The 12,636-nt window shown below is 35.1% G+C and overlaps 1 protein-coding gene across 3 annotated transcripts in view; it reads left to right on the top strand.

The window, feature by feature from the left end:
• Positions 1-12,636, top strand: part of Stk31 (serine/threonine kinase 31) — a 76,720-nt gene that overhangs the window by 33,459 nt on the left and 30,625 nt on the right. For all 3 annotated transcript variants that reach the window (XM_036182343.1, XM_036182342.1, XM_036182345.1), the window contains 7 exons: positions 2,895-3,054; positions 3,743-3,865; positions 7,392-7,571; positions 8,007-8,123; positions 9,078-9,197; positions 10,198-10,329; positions 12,404-12,505. In XM_036182343.1, coding sequence (XP_036038236.1) covers positions 2,895-3,054; positions 3,743-3,865; positions 7,392-7,571; positions 8,007-8,123; positions 9,078-9,197; positions 10,198-10,329; positions 12,404-12,505 — 934 coding nt within the window. The remainder of the gene's footprint in view (positions 1-2,894; positions 3,055-3,742; positions 3,866-7,391; positions 7,572-8,006; positions 8,124-9,077; positions 9,198-10,197; positions 10,330-12,403; positions 12,506-12,636) is intronic.

Below are 12,636 nucleotides of genomic sequence, written 5' to 3' on the forward strand. Positions count from 1 at the left end.
AACCTTTATTTTACAGCTTATAACCATTTATAAGTGAGTACATACCATGTTTGTCTTTCTCAGTCTGGGATATCTCACTCAGGATGATTTTTTTTTTCTAGTTCCACCCATTTGCCTTTAAATATTTTGGTGTCCTTGTTTTTTTTATAACTTTACTTATTTATATTATTTTATGTGCATTGGTGTTTTGCCTTCATGTATGTTTGTGTGAGGGTGTCAGATCTTCGAGTTACAGACAGTTGTGAGCTGCCATATGGGTGCTGGGATTTGAACCCAGGCAGCCAGTGCTCTTTAACTACTGAGCCATCTCTCCAGCCCCCCCCCCCCCATGTCTTTGTTTTTAACAGCTGAGTCAATGTGCCACATGGTCTTTGTCCAGTCCTCAGTTGGAGGACGTCTAGGTTGTTTCCAGGTTCTGGCCGTTACATAGTTGAGCAAGTGTCCTGGTGGCATGACTGAGCATCCTTTAGGTGTATGCCTGAGGGTCCCAAGAATGAGTGGCATAGCTGGGTCTTATGATAGATTGATTCTCAGTTCTCTATTTTTTTTGGCTTTCTTTTAGGGATTTATTGAGTTCTTCCAATTTTTTGTTTGTCTTTTTCTCAGTTTCTTTAAGGGATTTTTTTCATTTCCTCTTTAAGGACCTATATCATCTTCATAGTAATTTTTAAGGTCATTTTCTTATGATTCAGCTGTGTTGGATTGTTCAGCTCCTGCTGTCATATGATGTTGTGTTGCCCTTTCTGTTATTGATTGTTATACTGGTGTTTAGGCATCTGGGTTTGGGATGATTATAGGTCTAGGTGTTGATTCCTGTGTTTGTCTTTGTTGGATGAGTGTTTTGTTCCTTGGTTTCTCTTTCCTCTGGTCTTCTGGCTTAAATGCTAACAGTTCTGGTGACTAGCAAGTCTTTGGGTCCAGTAGGGTGTCTCCTCTGGGAATTTTGGGGTCTGGGGTCTCTAGATCTGGCCTGGCATCTGGTAAAGCTGAAGTCTTATTCCAAAGTTGTAAACCAGGATACGGAGCCTGGGGAGAGAGTGCAGTTTGAGGTCCCTAAATCCGCCTGGCCTCTAATAAAGCAGAAATCTTTTCTTGTAGTTGTAGGCTAGGATATGGAGCGTGTGTGTGTGTGTGTGTGTGTGCGCGCGCGCGCGCGCGCGCACGCGCGCGCGCATGTGTATGCAGTCTGGATTGTTGGGCAGGCTTAAAGGGAGATAGTTGGTGGTGGGCAGTGTCTTGCCTTGGGTCCCCTAGGTCCAGCCTGGCCTCCCATAGTGTGGAGCCTAGGGGAGTGGATTGGAGGTTTTATTAATAAGAATTTCTTTATTATACTTTATTATACTCTTTCTAAAACATTTTATTTGTAAAATGAGAAGAAAAGGAATTAATTAGCAAATCTTGCACAGCGTTTACTCATTAGTTCTCAAAGTCTGTTAGAATTATATAGATATTTGTGTTAATGGGGGTTATGTTATTAGGCATAATTTGTCCCTCTTTTCTAATGCATGGATTAAATAGTTGTTAAAACAACTTAATTCTTTTTTCATGCTGTGTTCTGGACTTTAATGATTCATTTTCACCTATACTTTAATGTCATCATGAATACATATATTGCATGTTGGTTTTTTCCCCCAGTGGAAATTTATATTCTCCAGTATAAATCCTCACATAGTATGTGGTCTGTAAATCTTTTTTGTTTTTTGTTTTGTTTTTCGAGACGGTTTCTCTGTGTAGTTTTGGTGCCTGTCCTGGAACTCACTCTGTAGACCAGGCTGGCCTCAAACTCACAGAGATCCTCCTGCCTCTGCCTCCCAAGTGCTGGGATTAAAGGCATGTAACACCACTGCCTGGCAGGTCTGTAAATCTTTTAAGAGTTGGGTAATTTGGACTCCCAGAGCCTAATAAACTTTTGATACAATACTAAAAATCAAGTAGCTGCATTGGCAAAGCTCTGAGCCAGACTTGAGCCAAAATGACAATATACTTTAATTCATTCTTGAGGAAAAAATGTGCTAATAGAATGGTGGCAGTCTAGATGGGAGATAGAAACAAATATAGATGAAACCTGTTAGTTTTGTTTATTACCTAACCTCTCTGATTGCTTTGTTTATAGATAAAAAAAAACTTAGCATGTTCTAGGTAGAAGGACTTTGCCTATGGCTCTGATAAATGAGATAGGCTATATCTAAAAATTTTAGATAAGTATTTATAAATCTCATTATAGAATAGAAATTAAAGGTCCTTTTGACATTTCAAATTCTGCAGATTTTGGAAGTCATCTTTCTATACAAAGTTTTAAAAAAATTGTTTCTTTCTGTTAGATATGGTAGCATGTGTTAGTAGCAATAGTTCTATTGGAGGCTGAGGCAGGAAGATGCTTGGATCTAGAAATTTTGAGGCCAAGCTGGGCAATACAGCAGTATCTTTTGTTGTTTTTGTTTTGTTTGAGTACTGGGATTAAAGGTATGTACCACCACACCTGGTTGACAGCAATATTTTACTTCAAAATATATATGAAATTATTTGTTCCATACATTTTAAAAGGTTTACTTATGCATATGGATGTTTTGCCTGAATGTATGTATGTGCACCACATGCAAGTCTGATGCCTGTGGATAGGCATCTATTCTCCTAGAACATTACAGATAGTTATGAACTGAACCAATGCAAGTCTTTTTAACTATTGAGCCATCCCTCCAATTCTCCTCTCAATTTTTAATTAGAACTTTGTATCGTAGTTACATATGATTTTCCATAAAGTTTTAGAAAGACATACCTAGTCATAGGCCAGTGCTTTAAATAGTAACTTTTAGATGTTTTAAATGAAATTTTCTCATATGATCTTTGCAATTTCTTGATGTTTCCCCATTTTCCTTTTCTGTTTTTTTAAATAGGCACATTAATATCAGTATTCGTTTTGGTAATGACCTTTCAGATGCTATGCAAGTGTTGGAGGAAGGCTCCTTTACTACTCTAGAATCCTTGAATGAGTTAGAAAAAATTTGGGCCGAATATAATGTGGCTCAGGAGAAGATCCAAACTTGTCACAATGAGGTAGGTTAAGAATTTTCTCTCCTGTGTTGGTTTATTTATTTTTATTTTTTAATCTGTTGAATTTTTTGAGAAAGCAGCAGATCTGATACTCTAGTCATACTTTAAGAGAAGTTAGGATAGGTAATTGGCAACTAGATACATGGTTAACAAAAATCTTTTCCTCTTTGGAAATTCCTAATATTCAACTAACTTCCTATTCCCCTGAAAATATGATAAAATATTTCAACCATGTTAATAGTCAAGATTGCTTATGGTAAATATTCCTGAATGGTAAATTGTATCTGCATTAGGAAGAACTAACTATAAAAACACCTAATGAGTATTCTTACAACTGGGTATGTCCTTCAGGACTACTAGAAGCTAAACCTGTGGAGTTAACAGAAATACTGGCTTTGAGGGTCTCATATGAGGCTTTAACTAGGGCAACTTCTAGACCTGCTAACCTGGACCTCGTGTTTTGGTCTCAGTGGCACGAGAGGCTGTGAAGCAAGGAATGTGAGGATGGAAATTCAAAGGAACAGGTTCATCAAGGCAAAAATAACAGGGAAAATGAACTTAGCAGGATTGTTGTCTTAAATGGTGTATTTGAAGTGTGGTAGTAAGCTTTAGAAATTACTATTGTCCATATAGGTAAATGTGTGAAAATACCTGGTGTCTAATAGTGACCATTCTATTTTCCTTTCTTCAGAATGAAGGTAGTCTTTTGATCACCAAAAGAAATGAAGTACAACAAAAGCTGTTTGTGGCTGTAGATGTTTTTATTCTGGAAGTAGATGAATTACCACTTGATAAACGCTTAAAAACATTACAGGTTGGAATTAAAATATATTAAATATACATTAAAATTAAGTTTATTCTTTGAGAGATTAAATCAGTATTAACATTGAGATTTTAGATAGTTCTGGTAATTGTAAAAACTTTTCCTTTGCTGATTTCTAGTTTTTAATGGCATCCTTCTCTCTCCTATTAAGCCTTCCATTTTAGTTTCCTCTTTATTGCTGTATAACATTATATTCTAAATTTCCTTCCTTAGAAGATCCCCTTCTGCCCTCTTGTCATTGATGGTCACCCAATCTTTGTGGATATTCTAAATGAAATATCTAAAGCTTAAAAGCTAACATCTAAATATAAGATAAAACATGTACTATTTGTCTCTCTGGGTCTGGGTTACCACACTTAAGATGACTGATTCTAGCTTCATCAATTTACCTGCAAATTCCATAATTAAAATTTTCTTCCTCTTTTTTTGCTTTTACATCCTGACCGCAGTTTCCCCTCCCTTCTCTGATTTCATTTTTCTTTCTTTCTTTTTTTTCTAGACAAGGTTTCTCTGTGTAGCTTTGCGCCTTTCCTAGAACTCGCTCTGTAGCCCAGGCTGGCCTCGAACTCACAGAGATCCACCTGCCTCTGCCTCCCGAGTGCTGGGATTAAAGGTGTGCACCACCACTGCCCAGCTGATTTCATTTTTCTTTTTTCTTTTTTCAGAGCTGAGGACTGAACCCAGGGCCTTGCACTTGCTAGGCAAGCGCTCTACCACTGAGCTAAATCCCCAATCCTGTGATTTTTATTTTTCTTAACAGTTGAATAATATTCTATTGTGTAAATGAACTAATCTTATCCGTTTATCAGCTGATGGACATCTAGGCTGTTACCAGTTTCTGGCTATTATGAATAGAGCAGCAGTGACCATGGCTGAGCAACTGTCTCTGTAATAGGAAACGGAGTCTTTCGAGTGTGTGCCTGAGAGCAGTGTACTTGGGTCTTACAATAGCTCTGTTTCATCCTTTTGAGGAACTTCCATTCTTATCTCCATAGTGGCTTACACCAGATTGCTCCTCCATCAGCAGTGGAGAAGTGGTCCTCTTTCCCCACATCCTTACCAGCATTTGCTGTCATTTGTTTTATTAACTTTAGCTGTTCTGACTGTGGGAAGGTGGAATTTCAAAGTTGTTTTAATTTGTCTTTCCCTTATGTCTAAGGACACTGAACATTTTTGTATAAGTATTTCTCAGCCATTTTATCTTCTGAGAACTGTTTAGTTATATATCCCATTTCTAATTGGGTTATTTGTTTTATTGATGTTCAGTGTTACTTTTTTGTATGTTTTAGATACAAATTTCTATCAGATTATAATTGGTAAATATATTTTCCCATTTTTTAAGGTAAAGCCTTGTTAGAAGAATGTGTCCCTTAATGTACAGTTTTTTTTTAAAGCTACATGAAGTTTTATTCATTAATTCTTGGCCTTTATTCCCGAAGTATTGGTCCTGTTCAGAAAGTCTTTTCCTGTACCAGTGAGCTCCAGTCTATTCTCTACTTTATTCTGTCAGATTCAGGGTATCTGATCTTATGTTGAAGTCCTTGGTCCATAAGCTGCATTTTTGTTTTTGTTTTGTTTTTTTGAGATGGTTTCTCTGTAGCTTTGGGCCTTTCCTGGAATTCACTTGGTAGCCCAGGCTGGCCTCGAACTTACAGAGATCCACCTGGCTCTGCCTCCCTAGTGCTGGGATTAAAGATGTGCGCCACCGCTGCTTGGCCATAAGTTGAATTTTATAGAGGGTGATAAATATGATTCTGTTTTCATTCTTCCACATGTGGCTGTGCGGTTTGATCAGCATACTGTCTTTCCTCCAGTGTGTATTTTTGGCTTCTTTGTCAAAAATCAGATGTCTGCAGGTGTGTATACTTATGTCTTTGTCTTCAATTCTATTCTATTGATCAACATGTCTGTTTTTGTGCCAATACCATGCGTTTTTTTTTTTTATTACTATAGCTCTCTGATATAGTTTGAGATCAGGGATAGTGCTACCTCCTGCAGTTCTTTTATTATGCAGATTGTTTTAGTGTGTGTGTGTGTGTGTGTGTGTGTGTGTGTGTGTGTGTGTGTGTGTTTGTTTCCATATGAAGCTGAAAACTGCCCCTTTAAGATCTGTGAAGAATTGTCCTGGAATTTTGATGGGGATTGCATTGAATCTGTAGATTGCTTTTGGTAGGATGACCATTTTACTATACTAATCTTACTAATCCATGAGCATGGGAGATCTTTCCATCTTCTGATACCTTCTTCAGTTTCTTTCTCCAGTGTTTTAAAGTTTTTATCATAAAAGTCTTTCATTTGCTTGGATAGAGTTAGCCCAAGATGTTTTAAATTATCTGAGCCTTTTGCAAAAGGTGTTGTTTCCTTATTTCTTTTTCAGTCTGTTTGTCATTTCTATATAGGAAGGTTACTGATTTTTGTGAGTTAATTTTGTACCCAGCCTCTTTGCTGAAAGTTGTAAGAGTTTCCTGGTGGAGTTTTTAGGGTGGTTTGTATATACTATCATATTATCTGTAAATAAAGATATTTGAGTTCTTCCTTTCTATTTTGTATCTCCTTCATCTCCTCCAGTTGTCTTAATGCTCTCGCTGAGACTTAAAGTGCTATATTGAATAAGTATGGAGAGGGTGGATGACTTTGTCTTGTTGCTGATTTTAGTGGAATTGCTTTAGTTTTTTTCCATTTAAGTTGATATTGGTCATGGGCTTGCTGCAAACTGCCTTTATTATGTTGAGGTATGTCTCTTTTATCCCTAATCTCTCCAGAACTTTTTATCATGAAGGGCTGTTGGATTTTGTCAAAAGCCTTTTCTGTATCTAATGAAATGATCATGTGATTTTTTTCTTTCTGTTTTGTTTATATAGTGGATTACTTTTATTGATTTATATATGTTGAACTATTCCTGCATCTGTGGGATGAAGCCTACTTGATCATGGTGAAATAACTTTTTTTTATGTGTTCTTTGATTCAGTTTGCAAGGATTTTGTTGAGTATTTTTGTATCTATGTTCGTAAGGGACATTGCTCTGAAACTTTGTTGTGTCTTTATGTGGTTTAGGCATGAGGGTAACTGTGGCCTCATAAAAATGGGTTGGGCAATGTTCCTTCTGTTCCTGTTTTTTGAGGAATAATTTTAGGAGTATTGGCATTAACTCTTTGAAAGTCTGGTAGAATTCTATGTTAAAATGATCTGGCCTTGGGCATTTTTTGGTTAGGAGATTTAATGACTGGTTCATTGTAGGTCTGTTTCAGTTGCTTATTCGATCTTGATTTTAACTTTGGTAGATGGTACATATTGAGAAAATTATCTGTTGTTTTTCATTTCCCAATTTGGTGAAGTATAGATTTCTAAAGTATGTTCTTTTGATTCTCTGGATTTTCTTGGTGTCTGTTCTTATGTCCCCCCTTTTATTTCTGATTTTGTTAATTCCATTATGGTATTCTGTTTCTTGAATCCTAGCACAGTGCTTAAATCCTAACATTTGGTCAATTACTTCAGCAAATGAATATTTCTGTTTTAGGACTTATCAACTTCTTTAGAAGAAGTGTATGGAAAAGCCAAAGAAGGAACTGATTCTGAAGAAATACTTAGAAAGTTTTATGACTGGCAGTGTAGCAAAAGAGAAGAATTCGCCAGTATTAGGAGTGAGACAGAGGCTTCTCTGCAGCATCTCGTGGCTTGGTTCCAGAGAAGTCAGAAGGTAAGCAGAGCTCTCAATTAGGAATGTTTGTGGGAGGAAATAAGGATGTATGTTTGTTCTAATTCTGTCTTTTCATTGTTCAATAGCTGACATTTTCTACTTGTAGCTATTAGAGTTCAGACTGAGCAGTCAGGATTTTTCATCATTTTTGACTTAAACTATTTTATTATATTAAAAATCATGTTGATTTTGTTTCTGTTTTTCTCTTTTCATTTGAATTGATCATTTGTCTTAACCACCAGTTTTCTTTAAGCATACTATGCTTATGTATTTTTTTATCTTTGTTATGTAAGTTTTACATTTGTTCTTTTCCTTGAATTTTACTTTTTCTATTTCATCCATGGTATAGCCTCATGCTTTACTTCAGGTATATAGGTACAATGAATGCTAAGTGAATTAATTGAGATGCACCATGCTTTTATTTTTGCAAATAAGGTTTTTGATCTATCTTTGGGTGAATCACCAACTTCAGAAGACATGATTGACAATATTGATGAAATTTTAGAGAAGACTGAGTCATGTGTTTGCAAAGAACTGGAGATATCTCTTATTGTGAGTAATGATGTTGCTATTGTTTCCTTTCAGACAGCAGTTTCATTTGCTAGCTGGATTGTGTTAACTAATAATATGATTTGTCTTGTTAGATAGAATTAAGTCTGACCTTCCCTTTCCTCTTTATAGGCCTGCTTGAAACAGTTACACTGTCAGGGTCCATTCCATAAAAATTCAGTGTCTCGATTCTTCCACAGGATACTTTTTTCATTTGAATAGGACATTTCACACTAAGAAAGACTAATGTTTAATTCTAGGAGACCTCTCACTACTTTACATGGATTGTCTTTCTGGTTTCTGAGTACAACATAACCCAGTGCATTTAAGAAAATACTCATTAAATATTGTGAAAATGAAGTAAAATCTGGGCAAACTCTGTACAGACATACACTAGGACCTTCGTATTTTACCCAGTCTGTATTGCTGTGTCAATAAGTATAGGTGTTGTAATCTAGACCTTTCAGCCTTGCTTACTGGGACACTTACCCAGTTTTTCAGCCTGATTTCCAAAGTCTCAGTGGTAATGCTTTCCATTTTTTTTCTTTTTTAAAAATTGTATTGATAATGCATTAAAATAAGTTAGGATTTACTGTAGTTCTTTATTATTAAATAGATTTTGTTGGTTCGATAAGACTTGAATTTAGAAGTTGTTGGTGAGAGACAGTTTCTAAAAGTAACTTACAGTGTTGAGTTTGTTGTTAAAGTTTGTTCTTTTATTTTAGAATATTGCTTGCCCTGATATCCTTTCAGACAGCTTCAGAAATAATTTATAGTATAATTAGGATAGTATTTTGCCCATGAGCATCTTTGATGCCAGTATTCTGTCTAGAAAAAGATTTGAGAAATAATTTGAAGTGGATATAGCAGTTTTCAAAGACATTTTCATTTTGAAGTCTATCCATTGTTATGAAAGGTTTTACCCATTTTGTTGTTTGTGCATATTCTTTCATCTAGGAGCAAGGTGTTGTAGACAAGGAGATTATTTTAAGTACATACAGCCAAGTGCTGCAGAAGATCCATTCTGAGGAAAGGTTCATTGCCACCCTGCTGTCCAAGTACAAGGACAGTGTTGAGGTTGGATTTTGCTTTCTCTTATTGGTCTTAGGAATTGTTACTTTGTATTTTTTTATGTGTTGAATTTTTCTCAAGTAGTTTAATATTCAGTGTGTTTATTAGTACTCCTAGAAAAATGGAATAGCCATTGTTGCTTGGTGTATAATTGACTTCACTATGAAATATGAATGGTGATTTTTGTTGTTGATATATATTTTAGTGAGTCTTAGAAAGATTGAATTTCTTATGAACTTAAAGATACCTTTGTCATCATTTTCTGTGTAGCAGATTTACTGTAGGAAATTTGCTATATACAGAAAGTTATGAAGTAAAAACATTGTTTTTAATACTTTCAGTGTAAGAGATAGTGAATAGGCATATTCATCCACTGTGAATACACATATGCTTTGCATTGCCTTTTCCTATGAGCATTTTTGAAGGCATTTTCATAATTTTCTAGTATGTTATAAACATTTTTCCATATGATCAGTGATTTACTGTCCTTTTGAATGATTTTCATTATTGCATAAATATATAATGTTATTTAACTTTATCTTATGTTGAGTGTTGAAGTTACTTTTTTTAACCACAGAAGTGATGTTTTACATATCTTTGAACATAACTTTATGTGTAACTTTTCAGATTCCTATAATTTATAATTTTTAAGTTAAAATGAATGAACATTATTGAATCTTGATACCTATTGTCAAACCACTTTGAGAAGGATCATTTCTACTTAGACCCTTATCAAAAATTTGTTTGTAACCATGTTGGCACTGTGTGTCTAATTTCATGTCTCTGTTGAATTGAAGAGTATTTGCTTTGGTACTTTGAGAACTGAACCTGAGATTCTTCTAAACAGAAATGTGAACAATTAGGAAATCAGTTGGTAGCATTGCCTTGTAGAAAGTTGTGGAATGTTCTTAATATTTACTCTGAACCCAGGTACTTGCAAAATAATGATGTCCAGTGACTGTTGTCTTCTGTGTTTGAAAATATGGTAATTCTTTCTCTCATATAGTTTAAAAATCAGATCATTGACTGTTTAAATAAGAGCCCCAGTGTGGATTACTTGCTGTCTATTAAGAAGACTTTGAAAGGCTTAAAAGCTCAACTGAGATGGAAATTGGTTGAGAAGAGTAATTTGGAAGAAGTAAGGAAAAAATTGCTTATAGCTAACATGTTTTTGTTTTTCATTTTGGTTGAACTATTTCATAAAGCTATGTGTAAATACTATCTAAAACCAGAGAACTATTATATTCATTTTTTGTTACATACATTTATCTTTTAAAAAATTTACTTCCTTTAATTACCTTATTTAGTGTATGTGTATGTGTATATGAATGTGTCTATACCACTGTCAGAGAAAAACTTGTAAGAGTTAGGTCTTTCCACCATGTGGGTCTCAAGAACTGGACTCAGCTCACAGGCCCCAGTACTTAATCTTTTTATCTGTGTATATGGAAATAAATTTGAAATGACATTCATACTGAAAACACTTGTCCCATGTAATTAAGTATTTAAAAATTAAATGTTTTACATTGCTGCCTTGATTTTTTAGTAACAAAAATTGTAGAATAAATCTTAAAACTCCTTCTTCCCCTATGAACAGTTATAATGCTTGTTATAATACAAATCTGTACATTTAGGTAGTAGAATATTCTCCCATGGTTGGTTTTTTTTTCCTTTTCTTTTCTTTTTTTTTTTTTGTGTGTGTGCACACATATATGTGTGTTCATATGCACATGAAGGTCAGAGGACAACCTTGGGTGTCATTCCTCAGGCACTGTCCACCTTTATTTTTGTGTTTTGGAGAGAGTTTGTTACTGTCCTTGAGCAGTTAGGCTGGGCTCTGGGGACTCCCTGTCTCTGCCCACCTAGAACAGGAATCAAAGATTCACACTGTGAGCTTTTTTTAGGTCCTTTACTTACAAGGCAAGCATGTTACTGACTGAGCTGTCTTCCCATTTCCAAAGGTCAAATTTTGTGACAAAGTATTTTTAAAGATCATACTCTCTTTTGTAAACTCATTTTGACACTGATTACAATATTTCTTGCAAGTTTTAAAAATTGATTTCACATGCTCATTCAACTAGAGGGGTTAGGATTTTCTAATTTTGACTACACTTCTTTCTTAGGCTTGAAACTTTGTGAATAAACTAGTAATTCTCCGAACTTTCTTGAGGGTTTGATTTATGGACAGAAGAGATCTAAAGCATGTCTTCATCCAGCATGATTATCTCTTTTCTTCTTAACATGAAATGGGAAGCAAAATGGGAGCTGTTTTAGAACTAATTTCAGTTTAAGAGGTTTCTAGTTTTATTGTATTCTAGGCTGTGGAGAAGGTAGTCTTTTTCCGTCTTTTCAATTTTTGGGGAAATGTATCTGACAAGATTGGGCACGTTCATTGTAGTAGGGCTGACTGTAGACATTGTAGATGCTGTTTTTTTTTTTTTTAAGCTGAGGATTGAACCCAGGGCCTTGTGCTAGGCAAGTGCTCTACCACTGAGCTAAATCCCCAACCCGTAGATGCAGCTTTGTAATGTAGTCATACCTTTTAAGGCACCTTATTTACTAGAGCTCTATTTAAGTCATAATGGAGTATTTCTAAATCATAGCTTTTCCCATAGTATATGATTTAGATATTCACTCATCTTTTTGATGTATGTGCTTTTAAAAACCTGATTTCAAGTAAAAATTTCACAGACTTCAATTTAATTGCTGTTCTTAATATTTATTTTAAGATTAAAGTTAGGGGCTGGAGAGATGGCTCAGTGGTTAAGAGCACTGGCTGCTCTTCCAGAGGTCCCAGGTTCAATTCCCAGTGCCCACATGGCTGCTCACAACTGTCTGTAATTCCAGTTCCAGGGGATCTGACACCTTCACACCAATACCCATAAAATAAAGTTAAAAAAATGTTCTTAAAAAAAGATTGAAGTTAGTTGTTTTTATATACATGAAAATGTATAGGAACTTAAAACATATGCAATACATTTTTATATTTGAATACCTTTTTATAGTTTTGGGGAAAAGTTAGTGTTAGAATAAACTGATGTATTTAATGTTGGAAGACCTGCTATGTACTAGGTAATCTGCTAGGTACTGAAGGATGCATGAGAACCACACAGAATGATTTTCTACATTAGTATTTCGCATTAATATTTAGAGGAAGACTTGTTTTCATCTAGTGCAATAAGCCTATTGACCACTTTTTCTCTCCGATAAAGTCTGATGACCACGATGGAACTGAAATTGAGAAAATAAAACAAGAAATAACTCAGTTGCGCAATAGTGTCTTTCAGGAGATTTATCATGAGAGGGAGGAATATGTAAGTATTTGATTCTCTGAAATTTTAAATTAGATTTTACCCAGGGATTTGAATTGAAAAACACAGACTTCATATAATAATATACTAGATGTATCATTGGCACAGTAATGTTTACATGAATTTGCAAATTA

The sequence above is a fragment of the Onychomys torridus genome, chromosome 3 (assembly GCF_903995425.1).
Source record: "Onychomys torridus chromosome 3, mOncTor1.1, whole genome shotgun sequence".
NCBI classification, from domain to species: domain Eukaryota; kingdom Metazoa; phylum Chordata; class Mammalia; order Rodentia; family Cricetidae; genus Onychomys; species Onychomys torridus.